The sequence below is a fragment of the Platichthys flesus genome, chromosome 14 (genome assembly GCF_949316205.1).
Source record: "Platichthys flesus chromosome 14, fPlaFle2.1, whole genome shotgun sequence".
Lineage (NCBI taxonomy): Eukaryota > Metazoa > Chordata > Actinopteri > Pleuronectiformes > Pleuronectidae > Platichthys > Platichthys flesus.
The window spans coordinates 16,648,810-16,665,358 of NC_084958.1; the positions used below are offsets into that span (position 1 = coordinate 16,648,810).

Below are 16,549 nucleotides of genomic sequence, written 5' to 3' on the forward strand. Positions count from 1 at the left end.
CCAACGTGACGAATAACAGAACAATTGTGATTAATTATTTCTAATCATTTGACGACTTCCAGTTAAAATGTGTAACTGTTCATTACAAAGCAGAAGAAATTAGTGTGCACTCGCACAAATATTTGTCTCGGCGTCTCCATCGATCCACTTCACAACTCAGCTGATAATAAATATCTGAAACGCTGCACTGATTGCATGTATAGATTTATGTATGCTTCAGTAAGAGCCCGAGATGAGCAACGTATGTGCTTGTAAAACATGCATTATAAAGTTGCCAGAGGCTCCGCAACCGGATCATTTACTCTGTATGATTAGAGCCATTTAAAAAGTGTTTACTGTTCCATTATTGACTGAATTGAGAGGAGGCTGGGCAGTCGGCAACTTATCGATTGGAGGACACAATGTTTCTTCCTGGAAAATCCCCAGAACTATCAATAGTTAACCAAGGCTTTCTCGTATAATAATAACTAGAATATCACTTAGTAGATCTCACACCTTCACCATGATCCAACTGTCCCCTTAAATTAAATTAAGCTGCATCAAATTGCACACACTTATAAATATCAGTTCCCTAAACATGTCAGATTTTCTTCATCAAGATCCTTGAATTATTCTCTGGGAAATCAGTGATAATTTATAACGGAAATAAAATATGTTGTGTTGTTAAAAGTGAAGGAAAATTATTGATCCAGAGCCGCGATGAAATTGAATGAGTCCTTCCCTGACCCATCCACAGAGTTCCCTGCTAATCCGTCCAGTAGTTTTTGTGTAATGCAAACAAACATTGATGAAAACACAACCTCCTTGGAAGAAAACCTTTACAGTCTACATGTGTCCTTCACTCTTCATTAAGGAGCATTAAAAAGCTTTTGATCTAATATTTATAGAATTTATAGAATTTTATGATTTTTATTTCTACTTCATAGGATTGCAATATCCAACCAGTTGCATAAATTCAATACCTAAAAATAAAAATAGAAGACAAAGTGTATTAGGCAACAGACAAGTTGGTTTGTTCTTTTGTTTTTTTTATTGTTTAATACATGATTTGCCAACTTTTATAAGAAATTTAGAGTGAAGTTTTGTGACATACTTAAAGTTCGCTGGCAGGAATGTTAATAATAAGAAATAAGGAAGAAGCCCAAACCCTGAAGTCCCACCCACCCAAAAAAAAGAATCAGGGTTGGGATTAGGATGATTGTCGGCAAACAGCCTGGTGCCCAGGTCACAGAGGGTCAACTCTTCCTGATGTGTTAATAAGGATTAAAGCCTACAGGATGGGCCTGGCTAGCAAAACACAACCCCTCTAACCCCCCACCACCCCAGCACACACACACACACAGACCCTGGCTGTAAAAGCACAAACATTGCCTCGGCCTAATCCCCTAATTAAGCGTGCCCCTCCTCACTGTTTAACCCCGGAGAGCCTCCTGGCCCCTTTACAGTCCGCAGCATTTGGCCACCTCCAGCCGAGGAACTGCATTGTTTACCGCTGGATTTACTCTGCAGATAAGAACAACCATCTGAGGGCCTGAAGGGCCTCAGAAGATAAAGTAGAATAGAATAAGACCCGAGTGAAGGGTCTTTGAAGAGGGGGAGATCACACTCCCTAATTCCAGGATTGAGAGGTCTTCCAGAGTTCAGCATGTTATGTGTATGAATGCAGGGAGGAGGTCTGGCAAATTGGATTGTCTCCCTTTTGTGAATGGCCCCTGAGCCCGAGGAACTGAGCCAGTTCTGTGGGATCAAGTGGTCACAGCAGAAAAACTAACATATCATTAAACCTGTCACCCAAACAAATGACACAAGAAGGAAGAATGAAGAATAAAGGGGATTTAATTACATTGTTTTATTATTAGTCAATTTTTTTGTTTCATAATTGTCACTTGTTTGCTCCGTGTCTTTCATTAAACCGAACTGCTCCATGTCACCGTCGTAACGAATGTGTAGCAGCAATGATATTAATATTGTTATTTTTTGGTATTTAACGTCTATAATGGCTCATGTGCTCCACCCTGCTGCTCCGAGGAGAGCTGCTCCTCACCGTGATGTCTTCTCTCTTACAGGGAATCCTTCTGAAGCGAAGTGGCAAATCCCTCAACAAGGAGTGGAAAAAGAAATATGTCACACTGTGTGATAACGGCGTCCTCACTTACCACCCCAGTTTACACGTGAGTCTCAAAACCCCCCCACCCCCCCGGCCCCTCCTACCATGACTTACCGTTTCTTTTTTTTTCCAATCGGCTTTATGTGTTTGTCACACCACTGTTTGTACATGAGCGTGCGGCTGGAGCTTTCGATAGTGGGGCTTCCTCAGCCAGTGAGCAGGATCCTCTTGAAGCGATTACATTTGCCACCGCTGCTCTGGTGAACCCGATCTCAACCATGCCGCCTCACGGTGGCTTCGGAGAGTCATCGCTGTATATAACGGCTACGTCAGCTAACCTGGTGGCTTCAAGCTCAGCGTTAAGAAACCGGGTGTCCTAGTGGTCATCGCTGGGGCCCCCCTGTGGTGCCCATCCCCAGTGACGGCTAATGGAGACATGGCTGCTGCGTGCCCGCTGCGCCCGGACTCCACGCTGGCTTGTATTTATAATGGCGCTCACTGCATGCCAGCAGAGCCTGACCAGCCTCCCACATCCATCTTTGTCAGAGTCCCGCTGGGCCACTAATACCTCTTAAACACTCGGCTGGCTGGCAGCAGACAGCTCAGGAGCCCGCCGCCGCCACCGCGCTCAGAGTCGCCCGGCGTTTTCAAAAATCACTTTGATTCCTCCCAGTCACTCTCCGGCATATTTGATAGGTTTAGATCGTTTGCTCGGGTATGAAGGATGTTTGCAGCGTCTTGTGTCTAATGAGAAATCCTCCAACTTTGAACAGAAGGCCAACAGTTGAACCCTGTGTGTGTGTTTGTGTGTGTGTGTGTGTGTGTGTGTGTGGCCTCGTGGCACTGACAGTGTGTTAGTGGTTTAATTTACAAGCAGTTATTAGTCGAGCAGCGCTGTGCTACAGTGATGTATGTAATTGAGTGAACGGGCTATCTCTGGATCATTACAGCTATTACAGGTCACCGGGACAATCTATGAATCTATGAATCTGTTGACTTACAGAGGGGAGGTGAAATCAGGCCGACAGTTACATTAGCGCGGTAACAGCTCCGGCTCATTTGGAGCAGCGGAGCAGAGAAGGAGTAAGGAAGGGAGAGATGGAGGGAAGGAAGGAGAGAGGGAGGACGAGAAGAGGGAGGGAGGCAGGCTGAGAGCGGAAGAGGGGAACCTTTAATTTCGCAGTCAGCCAAGCCATCCACACAATCACCTTCTGTTAATTCTATCTGCTACATCAATTAAATTGTTTGTAGAAACTAATTGAATGTGGCTTAATCACACATCTTAATAGCTTTGCACGCTTCGATCTGGCTGTTAATTCCAGCAATAAAATGAAATGAGAGCGCTCACTGGGTAATTAGCGAGGAGGCTTGGGAAAGAAATGAGTGCTTTATGATACGGTAATAAAGCAGAGGAGCCAGTGGGGGGACGGCAAAGGCCGAGCTCGCCGCTATCTGGGTCTTTTTCTGCTGAGCCCAATGATTTTCACCTTGGCTTCCCACATTTGGGGCGGCAGTCGCTTTTAAACCACATCAAATGGCCAAATTGAAAGAGAATGAGACTGTTTGCATGCATTAAGCCCAGCAGCTCGCTGTGTGGAGCGTCGGCGTGGGCACAGGTGACGTGTAATGGCTCTACGATAATCTCCCCACTATCACACACCCTTAGCGGAGGGTCGAAGATGGGTTGTGACTAATGGGGGTGGAAATTGAATCGTCTTTTAATTTGTTTTTCCCTCCATAATTCCTGGATTCTTGTTGGTCCAATGTGTATAATCACTCCCCTGAGTTGAAGGAAACATTTCAAATTAGTTGGACTCTACTTGTGTCGAGCGCGGACCACTAACTGTTCTCGGGCTCTGCTTGTGTGTTTACTGTATCCAGGACTACATGCAGAATGTGCATGGGAAAGAGATTGACCTGCTGAGGACCACGGTCAAGGTTCCGGGGAAGCGACCGCCCAGGGCGGTGTCCACCGTCGCCCCCACGGCGAGTCCCAAGACCAACGGGCTGACCAAGGACCGCAGCGCCCTGCAGCTGGGCATCGGAAGCACAGGTACAAGTCCCTGCCTCATTACAAGGCTGAAGGCCTCTGGTTCTGTTGCACTTTTTTAATTACCAAGACTTTATGTTTTGTTTTTACAAGAGTCGAAACATTTAATCGATCAATGGATGATTTAACTAAGAACTTAAGATACATATTTAAAGATATATATTTTTCCAAGTGGGAGGATTTCCTGCTCTTCTGTTTTATATCACGGTAAATCTTTGTTTTTTTAAACGTTTGATCACCAGAACAAGGAATTTAAAAACCTCACACTGTGCTTCAGGAAGTCATTTTTCATGATTTTCATAATAAAACAATTAATCGCTCAATTAAGAAAGTAATCAGCAGATCAAATAATCATTAAAAGCGTGGTTTGTTCCAAAGCGTGAAAAGCACTGGTATGTTGGTACGACATTTCAGCTTTAAGTTAATTGTTGGAAGTTGTCGTGTTGAAGTTTATATCAAAAGCACACGTGTAAGGTACAGAGAGGTCTCATAGGAAAACCAGTCACACTCAATGAGCCTTTTATTACTCTGCTAATCTTCTATGTAGTCAGTTTGCTATTATTCATAAAAATGGCTCCCAACAGGTTAATTATCTTCTGTCTGTATGTTTCATTCATGCAAATCAGCTGTTTCATACCACACACAATGATGACTTAATGAGCATCTATGAGAAATCGATTAATTCTCTAAATTACCAAACTGGGGATTAACATTGTGTTTAAACAAGCGTCCATGTACAGGAAATGATCACACAAAAGAGTCACAGAGGTTGGTTTCTTAGACTTTTTGACACTGACCTAGTTATTTGTCATCATCTGTGGTGGGGGGGGGGGGTCTCGGCATAAGAGACACTTTGGTCCTTACCTGAGTTTCTCCACCGAACAAGTTTAAAAATAACCCCGTGCCACCGGAGGCTGCAGAGAGTCTGGCGGGCGTGAAAAAAAAAAAAGTGGAAATCGGTGATTGGATTTGAGGCTTAGAATTAAGAGTAATTAATACTAATTAGCAAAGTGATCCCCAGGGGGAGGCGGGGCCCTTCATCAGCTGTGAAATGGGCACCGTGCTCCCATCGCTCAGGCTGCGTCTAACCGGCTGAGAGCGGAGGTGCAGCGCCAGAGACGGGTCAGCCGGGACCGTTGGCACCGTCCAGGCCCGGTTACTGTTAAAACCTGGCCAAAGAGCTGCCACCGCTGCCCGGGTTAATCATTCACCAGCAGAAAGATGTAGGAGTTTACACAGCGGAGGACACTGGACGGAGGTTGTTTCATCGTACTGTTAACCTTGAGTGTTGGGTCGGGGGGGGGCATCAGGGCAGACAAAAGCAGCATTAAAAAAAACAGGCCAGATAAGGTTCTTTGGGGAAGCCGCGCCAACTGGTTTGTTTTCCTCCTTTAGTTTTTTTTTTTTTTTTTGTCTTCTCAACAATGTTATTTTCTCCTCATGTTCATTTCCTCGATGACAGATTCAAGATCCTCCGTTTCCATCCATTTGCACATCAGGGAACAATGTGAGGGAGATTTGCCTTAATCTCCACTTAGGAAAAGAAAGGTTACAAATCACATCAGGTCCCTCTCCGGGTGGAGGACCCTTTTCTGATTATGCGATCGGGATTTTGATTTCATTAGACATGCAATTGATGAAGGGAACAAAGGGGTAATTTTTTATTCACGGCATCCAAATCACAAGCCTTGTCTTTGCCTTTGGTAATTCATTCATTCCTTAGATCTAAAGACCTTTATAATCACTGGGAGAAGAGGGATAGCGACGGAGAGAAGGATGGGCGGAGTGGAGGGGGGAAGGGGGGGGCAGCGATTGGAAGATGAGGAGGAGAGGTTGAGAAGACGGAGAGTAAATGAGGGAACGCATGCGCCCAGGAGTTTGCCAAGCGGCCAGGTTTAATTCCTTCGCTGGGTGCGGAGCGGAACCGTTTTAAATATGATCCTCCCTGTTAACACGCATCCCGCCGCGTCACCGGCGACAGATACATTGTATCAGAGTATTAATGGGCCCAGTCACTTTTAATCAATCCTGTCGGGGAGAGGGAGGCACGTGGAGAGAGCGGTGGAGGTTTTAGGAAAGTGTTTGTCTCAGTCCGTTCCCCTGTTCTCGGCTGTAGCATCGTAGAATCCAACGAGTTCTGACCGTGCAGCAGCCTCATGGAACCTCTGCCTCCAGCTGGTGCAGTGTGTGTGTGTTTGTGTGTGTGTGCGTGTGTGTGCGTGTGTGTTTGTGTGTAGTATTAATTAAGGGTTTAAAGTATTTTCTTTTGTAAAACACACCCCGGATGTAGTAGTTACAATAGTATTAGTACCTATCAAGTGTTCCTTTGCACTGGAACTTTTAATTCTATTAATATTACATCAAAAGAGGATATTGTTTTATAAAATATTAGATTAGAAACATTGTGGAATTGTTAATGTTTCAGTCTGGTCTGTTTTTTTTACTCTAAATTTTCCAAGCTTTGTTCTCCAGCTTCTATTGGGCCTTGTTCGCACGACGCTTAGGACAAAGGCCTCTGCCAATTAAGTAAATGTCACATGAGCAGGAACATTCATTTGTATTTCCACTTCCAGTTATAGTGGAAGTTTATAGTTTCCTTATTGCTTGCCTACTAGTTTTTTTATGCGCTCCATATGCCACAGGCAGACAGCTGCTGACTCCGAGCTGAGGTTTCTACTGTTGGAGGGAAGTTTTTGCTCATGGAGGAATGTTGGGTGTCTTTAAATATGAGTGTAGACCGGACCTGGTCTTAATGAAAAGGGCCCTGTGAGAACTTATTATAACGAATAGGATCTACTTAATTTACTCACATGACTAACATGTTGCATCTGACTGGAGCTGGTGCTTTCAGCTCTCAGTACCTGGCTGTTAATTGGTTGTTGTGACAACAAATATCCTTTAGATGAGCCTCAAGCTCTTTTTTTATTGCTTACTTCAATAAAAAAAAAGTGTAATAAATATACATATAAAGTGATTGTATAAATGCAGAATAACTCATTGTTCAATTTTGGATTGCATTTTTTCCTATTGCTTAATCTTTATGGAAATCACATCCAAAGTTTGTCGCAGGGACACAGTGACCTCTGACAATTTAATCTCCATTTCTTACTCAGCTCAAACAAATATCAATACAAAACTGCAGTAAATATTTACATAAGTTAGGAGTCAGACTAATGTGCATTATGTAGAGTTACTCTGAAGCATATATTGAAATGACAGCATATAAAACCTAGGTGTGGATATGACCGTCTGACTGGCAGCCGTGTCGGGGCTGGAGGGAGGGCTGCGTCCGGGCGGCGGTCGGGGCGATGGCGGGGGATTACACACAGATGATGCGCCGCCCGGCCCACATTAGCATGAATGCTTCATTATCCCAGTACTTGTACATAATGGCAACAACTCCACGGAGGGGTCAGGCCTCGTCACGGCTCATCAGCTCACTGACGGCCCGGCCTAAAGAGAAATGAGAAGCAAGGCAGCGCTGCTCCCCGCTAATCCATCGCCTCTACTTAACACCCCAGCCCTGGATAGCCTGCAGCTCCCACACACACACACACTATATGGCTTCTGTTATCTCTATACACACATGATGATACAGTCAGGGAGAAGTTGTCATTATCTGGGTTTACACTTTGTACGCTTTTGGTTAATTCTGACGAGAAACGTGCAGAAGTTCATGTAGTAAGTTCATGTAGTAACATCTTTAATAATTTGTATCTTCCTCATCATTTAATGATTGTTTTTATGATCATATCTGCATCTATTAGAGCAAAGAAGAACTCACATTCATTATTTAGGTCAAAATAATAATACCACAGGGTAAAAGTACTTAATTAAAAGTGAAACATCTCCAATGTAATTAGGTAAAAGTATTATCAGCAAGATGTGACAAAGCACTCATTATAGCCTGCTTCCTCAGTGTCTTATTATTAAATGTTAAATGATTTTATCATTAATACCTATACATGAATGTGTAAGATACATTTGAAGTTGTAGCTCGATGCGGATTTCTTTACTTCAACCTGTTGAGTTTAATCAATTCAAATCCATGCTGTTTTTTTAAAACCTTTTATGTAAATAATTACTTTAGCGTCCAATTAAATGAAGTGCTATCTAATATTAGCCATTGAAAAATAACGGAGTAGCAGGAAAGAATTACTTAATTATATCCACTGAATATTTGTGGATATAATGATACATTGATGAACAGAAGCATTGATGGAATTGGGCCCCGTATAGGTTTGATGTTGTGCTCTATACCTTTAGCAGAGGATCATAATAAAATCGCACACAATCATTTACCACAATGTTAATCATAGTGATGTATCACTTCTGTCCGACTAAAAGGTTTTCCTGCTTTATAGTGTCTTTTTCTTTATTATTGTTTTTTAACATTTACTAGATTGAAATGAAATGACACTTTGGTTTATTTCTACTAGACCCATCCAGCCATTAGATCTGATCCTACATCAGTCACTACCACAGTCCACTGTGTAGCTCCGGTGTCGGAGCTGGAGAACACAGGGAGTCAGGCCTGGCTGGAGCTGGGAGTACACTGCTCTTTTAATGCCACGAGCTGATTATTTCTCCACTGTAATTACATTATCCTCCCCTTTATGCAGGAGTGGTCTCTGGGGACTAATGGGTACAGCCATGTTTAATTCATTAATCATTAGCATCCAATTTGACAATTAGACCTGATTGTTGAATTTTGAATATCAATCGAAGTTGCCATGTAGTTATAAGAGTTTTTTTTTTTTTCCTTTATCTTTTTTTTAGGGCATCATAGAGTCAAACTTTGAGAATAGAAATTGTCTGATATGCAGCGTTATTGTTATAGCTGTTAGAACAATGATGATGATAACAAATGTAATTCTGTAATAGCAGGTCTCTGCTGAAAACAAAGCAACACGCAGCTCTGGTTGTTTATTAAATCATATTTTTAAATTCCCTTAATTCAGTAATGATACGAGCAATCAGAGGCCTTTTTATAGACGTCCTGAACTTATTTACTGGATCGCTCATCTCATCTCCTTTTTTTCAAAAACAAAGTTCTACATTTTCTTTCCAGTACCCCTACTCTTCGTTCCTGTTCCCCTCCTCCTCCTCCTCCTCCTCCTCCTCCTCCACTCTGATTTCAGCATGCTAATTTAGTCGGCGCTCCTCAGCATGATTCCCTCGCTCTCTCGCCCGTTCTCGCTGCGATCCTGCTCCCTCCCCTCTGGGACCCGAAGATTAATATTCCCGGGCCCAACAAGATAATTACTGATACTAATTAGACATGATTATGTGAATTTGATACACTTATTACTCTAGATAATGAGTAGGACATATTATCCTAACAAGCACCCGTGCCGCTTAGTTTACTTTACACACGACCCGCACACTATATTTTCTGTTATTGTCACCTCAATCAGAAACGGATATTCTCGTGTAATTGTTGAATAAAAGAACCTGATGTGTGATACCTATCAGATAAAGAAAAACATCAGATAAATTACTTTTTTTTCCCGAAAACAAAATTTATCTAATAATATTTGATTCGTTTCTTCTTGTAGCTGTGTAAACCTACGATTTTAAATGATAGATATTTTGAAAATGAATATTCTAACGGGTAATTTTATTTGTAAACAACCCATCCTTTTAGGTGATTCAAAATATTTAAAATTCAATTAAACAAAAAGTAAATCTGCAGGAAACACCCTAATTACCGAGTTTGGAATCAATTATTTTATTTCGGTTTATTGCATTTTAAAGCCTAAGCTGTTATTTCGGATTCCCCTCACGTGCCTGTGAAATGTATCGATGGAGTTTTTCCGAGTAGTTAGGACGAGTTGTAGCTGCTGCTCGTGAACAGGAGGGAAGGACCTCACATGGCGCAGCCTAGCCCATGAATTAGTAAAGAGAGCCGGGCGTCCGTGGCTCGCCTGATTGGAAGTCGGGGAGAGAACGCCTGCTGACGCCAGTGGAGATCGATGTGGCAGTCAGAGGGATGAGGCGAGATAATTAGCGTTCAGAGTGTATCTTGTTAATTAAGGGCTAATTAGAGGCAGAGGCAGAGCGCTACTGTGTGTGTGTCTGTGTGAGGGGGGGGGGTTGTTTGACAGAGAGATTTGCACAAATAAGGTGGCAGTGGCATGAAAGTGCTGTAGAAACTACTAAAAAACTCAACTGCATCATTGTCACTTCTTTACAGAACTTTTTACAATCAGTCAAAGGAATCAAACGTAATGTGAGAAACCAGGATTCATGTTTTTTGGTTGTTGTCTCGTGTGTTTTCCAGGTGCTCCTCACTCCAACAGCAGCTCGTCCCTGCAGACCGGCGCCTCGGTGTTCGGCGGCAGCAAGGACGGCATGCACCAGCGCTCCTTCTCCGTGTCCAGCGCCGACCAGTGGAATGAAGCCATCAACACCAGTACAAGCAGCGGAGCCCGTAAGACCCCCTACTCTCTCAATCCCACACTCTAAAAGTCAGATATCCCCCACCACAGAGACGAGGAGCTCAGTGCAGTAAAAAACGAAATCGGAACGAATCGGATCTTGAACCTTGGCGTGACGGCAACGCCATTTCCTGAATTTCCTGAACAAGCCTCATTTTCATAACGAGGTGATCATGTCTGTGATCGCTGTGACCTTTTTGGTGGCAGCTCGGTGATGGAGGCGCCGTGCTCGGAGCGGAGGAACGGTGACGGTTAACTCTCCGCCATCGATGCATCTCCGCTCACTGCCTCGGTGTCACATCGCGCCCTGTCACTGTACTGGAGTGAAATAAGATAATACATTCACCATGCATGTCTGCCCCCTCCCTGCCTCCCTCCGCAGCTCCCCACCCTGTCTTTACCTTCCATCTTACTCCGCGCACCCTCCTCCTCCTCCTCCTCCTCCTCCCTCTGTTTTCCTCTTTTTCTTCCGAAGAGGAAAATGAATGCTTTTCGGGGGTACCATTCATCACCAGTTATTTCCCTCTCTTTGTGGTTGGCAGTAAAAAAGCACTTAAATGCACATCAACAGAATAACAGTCATTTCCATGCATGTTTGCACTCTGGTAGTTCTCATTAGCGCGGCGGCGGCTCCCTCCCTCCCCATGGGCTCCCAGGGGCCCCGGCAGTTTAAAGAGCGCACTTTATGAGCGCCGCTGGAGTCCAACTGCATGGCCCTCGTGGTTCCGCAGACAAGCCTGTCTCTCATTTGGAGCTGCCAAACGATCAATTCTGCCTGGACGCAGGCACTTCCATCACCCCCTACCCCTGCCTCCCATCAGCAGCATGCCCAAAGCAGAATTACTTAGATTCGTGGGGTCCTCAAATAAATGAGCGCAAGTGCGTGTGTTGGATTGTGTGTGTGTGTGTGTGTTCTCGCTGATTTTTTTTTTTTCTAGCTGTTTGTATGTGAGATTTTGCCACGGAGAGTGTTTGCATCTGTATTACAATGTGTGTGTGTGGGGGGGGGAAATATTGTGTGTGTGAGGAAGCTGGTCTGCAACGGACAAAAAGAATTTCCTAACCGTCGCGCCCTGGACAAAAAAAGATGGCTCCAGAATTTCTCATTTTCTTGTTGGGGAAGCTGCAACGCTCTCAATATTCACATAGCTCATTAACCAACATCCAGACTTCAACTAAATCAAATCCACAATCTGCTCCATTATTCCATTTCCTTCAATTATTTCCATGCTCTACTCCTAAGGTAACCACAAATGAGCTCCGATGAGGCAAATGAGCTGAAAATAATAGTAGAAACGTGGTCACATGATGGATCTGTCGTTCGTCCTTTGGAAGGAGTTTGTCTGTAATCAGTGAGTAGTCGCTGCGTTCAGCTTAAGGCCTGTAATGTGCACGGGAGGCGCCGAAACTTTTTCTCAGAACGACTCGTTTCTTATGTCTCCACACGACTGAGGAATCAGGATCGGAGGACGTGTCTGCGGAGCGAAGCCGATCAGAAAACACAAACCTGATTGAAATGCGACCCTCTTATCTCTCCTCCTAATGTGCCTTCAATAATCAATAGAGGGTGTTCCACGGGGACGGGGGGCTCATGTCTTGTCGTCTGAATTGACTCGAACCAGGCCCAATCACTCCATTATCCTTGGTGAAGGTTGCAGGTTAAAACAAAATGTGATTCTGAGATGCAAAAGCAGCAGATTGATGATTCGCCCGGAGAATGAATGCGTCTTAGCCAGGTAACCATTTCCATATTATTTAAAGAATGTGCTCATTTGTAAACCTATTGGCAGAAGCAAGAGGTGCTAACGTCGCTTGAATATTGAGCGCAGATTTTTGATTAAATCCCGGCCCAATTTCTCCATTGCTTGCATTCATAAAGGCGGCCATTCTTAATGCGCCGCGAGCTTGTTTAGATGCTGCTCTGCTCCGTACACCTCAATCTTTGAACCCTGAATTAAAAGCGTGATGCTCAAACAGCTGCCGGAGCGATGTGATTGGATTGTCCACGACAGGAACTTAAGTCCAAGTGTGAGTAATGTCACGTTCACAACGTCAAAGGAGTCCTGCAAATCAGTGCCCTTCATAGGGGCTCGTTCAATAATGAATTCAATATTATCCTATTGTGAGATGATGGAGAGGTTGCAGATCGCGGCCTTGAAAAATATAACTAATGAACTTATGTTAAAATGGCCGATTGAAGAAGATAATCAGGTCAATCCATGAGAAAAATAATGGATCAAAATATTATCTAACACTTTATTGGACGAGTTTAAATCCAGAATATCATGACATAATGATAAATCTCCTCTCATCAGGAGAGTTTAAATGGCCAAAGACACGTCTGCATCACCTGCGACTCGCCGGCGGCACCGCGGTTTCATTTCTGTTTCCGTGCTTTTCTCTGCTCTTAGTTTGCACACCAGGACCCAGGTAGTTAATGCACAGATAGCCTTTTCCTGTGGCACGGTGTTTTATGCCTCGGCCTCCTGATGCGAGGGTGATAGCATGCGGGGCGTTTGATTTCTACGCCGGGCCGTAATGAAGTTTGACATTTAGTTTGGAGAGAGCAGCGGAGCGCGATCAGGCCTTGATTAGCGCTGCTCTAATTGAGGATAATAAGGGGAGGCGGTGATTGTTTCTAATTTTTGGCATTAATTGCAGCTGTTGGTTTTGATTGAGGACAGGCAGGGCTGCCATGTCAAGGGGCCTGGTGGAATCATAGTGCTCCTCACCCAAGGCCTCTTGAATAACAATGAAATGACCCCCCCCCCCCCCCTTCTCTTCACCCCCCTGCCTCGCTCTCCCTCACCCATTCCCCCATTCACATTCATTAGCAGTTTGGCGTTGGTGACGGCAGGAAGCTGTAAGCGGCCCCCTCTTTGTCTCACCCACAGCCTTCGTCCTGAAACGTGTTTAAACTGTCATCTCCGTGGTGGGAGTATAATACAGTGTAATCACAGGTTAGGCTCCTACCTATTCTGCTGCCCAGGTGATCTCAGCTGAGTAGGAGAGAGACTCCTGATCCCAGTGTGCTTCATTACCCAGCTTGGTGGCTGATGGCCCTCATGCACGCTAATAGCCGGCTAATAACGCCACTGTGAGTCGCCTGCGCGCCGAAACAATCCAGTTCCAACTTCATAATTCTCAATTTAAGAAATAATCTGGCAATCATGCACGGCTCAGAGCGGAGAACCACTTAAAGGCCCGAGACTTCACATTATATAAAACCATCAGGGTGCTTCCGTTTCCAGCTCCATACCTTCATGCTACAGACGTCTTAAAGGCTGTTTCCTGCAAACAAAGGGAGGAATATCACCCAGTATATGTTTCGGGTGCAGGTTGAGCATGGCCGGGGTCATTTCCACAACATTAGGGGCAGAAATTGATAATTAGAGGTGTTTATGACACGGCCCGGGCCCCCGAGGGGCCGCCCTCCCCTTTAACCTCAAGCGACATTAAACAAATGCTGCCTGTCACGTCTGAGGCAGGTCGGCGCTCGCGTCTTCCACCCGCCATACGGAGCTGTGCTGGCGGGACAGACGCTGGGATGGAGAGGGAGGAGGGCGCAGAGGGTGGGGGGGGGGGGGGGGGGGTGCACATTGAGGACCCCTGTGCCCCCAGCTGTCTGAGCCAGCTAATGACTCGTCTCAGGGGGGCTGTTGTAAGAGAGCAGGGAAATTGAAACAGACGCCTCGGCTAAGAGCTGCTACATGTGTGGCTGTGAGCTGCCATTCAAATCACCAGAGAGCTTAATGTATGTAGCAGCACACCCACCGATGTTATGTTTATTAATGTGACGGCATATAATCAATACTGCTATTTTTCAAGTAACACATGACTATTAATGCTGAAATATTGATGCAAAGGTCTCTTGGCGTCTGACAAATTACAGATGAATTTGGCGATTTTTATATTTTTCTCTCACACAAATTAAATTCTTGTAAACATCAGTTCCCGTCGTGACGGATCTGAAGTTGAGGACGGACGTAGCAATGTGTTGTCTCAGGTGTTGTCTCCCATATTTTGCCCACGCTCCAACAATGCGTCCCGGGGCCTCCAGAGCTCCACTCTTCCCTCACGTTAGCATCGTCAGTCCCCCGCTGAGCCCATCTCCCTCCTCCAAGACAGCCCCATCTCCCTAAAGGTAATGACCGAATTAGGCCTAATGTTGTACACTGGCTAATGGCACACCGCCACACATTATAGCATGTGCAACTGGCAACGACAACAGCAATAATCCCTGAGCCCCTTGTCCTCCTGCACTCCACCCCTGGGGCTGGGACGGTGCACGGGGAAATGAATGGAGTTTGCCACACTACAATGAGCTTTTGATGGGAGACAATGGAGGAGGCTGCCAGCCCCACACAGGGTGGTAAGAGGAGAGCAATATGGGGCCCATCGACTGGCCCTCCCTTCCCTCCTTCCCCCAGGCCCCTGGCCCCCACTCCCAGATTCATAATGGCATCCGGAGGGCGAAAGAAGGGAAAGTGATGTCAAATGTCAGGAAATCAGAAAGATGGCAAGCTGACAACCCCGCCTCCTATCGTCCCGTGCCTCCGATCCCTTTGCCCAACGGTAGCACAGGTTAATATCACATTTAGAAAATCACTTACAAGAAACAAAGCCGGCTCTTAGCCCCCCCCTGTCACTCCCTGACAGTCATATAGAGAGCTTTGCTGCGGGCTAACTCAGGTAACCATTTGTCCACTGATGGCCTCGTACCTGTCCTCCATCTATAGCCAGAGTCACACAGTTACTTTTGGAGCAGTCACAGCCTTTTCCTACTCCGGCGCTCATTTGTGATGTGTGACAAGTCTGCCCCTGTTTTGCATGAGGCTCTAATAATGTCATTCATTATTCATGTTGTGTGTCATTTCACAATGATGCACAGTGATGCACATCTCTCATCACTTTCACTTTAAATGGTCAATCTTGAACATTAACACATTTTTATTCCCGTGTAAGATTTTCTAATATTTTCCTGGTGAATGAGCATAACATCTCCTAACTGGAAACTTAAATGATCTGGACAGCGCTTGTTACCCATAGAATACTAACCCATTAGTGGGTCAGTATTTAACTTCAAAAACACATGCAATTCACGTTATGTTATATTAGTTTGATAATTATAATAATAATAATAATAATAATAACAATAATAATAATTATGGTCTTTTTTTTCCATTTGTCTCTTTATAGCTAATGGGATGAGTGATCCAACAACTCCCAGCGTCGGCAGCGCGACCAGTCCGAAACTCGAGCCGCCTCCTTCGCCTCACGCCAACCGCAAGAAGCACAGACGGAAAAAGAGCACGGGCATCACAAAGCCAGACGGCTTATCTGCAGGCAATGAAGGTACAAACTAAAAATCACACTGCTGCTTTAATTTTGAAATTACCAAAACTTCTGCAGCAAAAAAAGGCATTGTTCACGTGTTACACGGGTGGTCCAACATTCACATATAAAGATGGATTATTTTATAAATCTCTATGTGGAGCACAAGAGAGTGAACCCCTCGTGTGTTTCAGTTACTTCTGCATATGTAAAATGGATTGTGTGAAACCACACAATAATCACTTTGTTGTGAAGCCTGTGAGGGATCTTGTCAGTGGAGGTGCACACATGACACACAGGCTAAACCAGAGCTTTATGAGCAGCTCCTTCATGAGGCTGGTGTAAAATGGTGGAGGAGTGAAGCTGCTGAGTTTTCCACATTAAACTGCAGAGAAACTTGTTCTGCTTATTTCTTTGCATTTGTTATTTATTTTTATTGAATCGAGTGAGCCATAAAGCAGCCACTCACCAATTCACTTGTAATCAGTCCTGATCAGATTTCCCCTCTCATTATAAAAACAAATATTGAGTCCTCTATTTTCTGGCTGGCTTTGTCTGTGAGCTACATAGAGGTATGTAGCTGTGTGTCTCCTCAGTGGCCCCCTGCGCTCTGCACCG

The 16,549-nt window shown here is 44.7% G+C and overlaps 1 protein-coding gene across 2 annotated transcripts in view; it reads left to right on the forward strand.

Annotated features, from left to right (window-relative positions):
• The window catches only part of agap3 (ArfGAP with GTPase domain, ankyrin repeat and PH domain 3), a 114,803-nt gene that overhangs the window by 73,920 nt on the left and 24,334 nt on the right, over positions 1-16,549 (forward strand). For both annotated transcript variants that reach the window (XM_062404450.1, XM_062404449.1), the window contains exons 10-13: positions 2,067-2,171; positions 3,989-4,160; positions 10,441-10,590; positions 15,797-15,952. In XM_062404450.1, the coding sequence (XP_062260434.1) occupies positions 2,067-2,171; positions 3,989-4,160; positions 10,441-10,590; positions 15,797-15,952 (583 nt within the window). The remainder of the gene's footprint in view (positions 1-2,066; positions 2,172-3,988; positions 4,161-10,440; positions 10,591-15,796; positions 15,953-16,549) is intronic.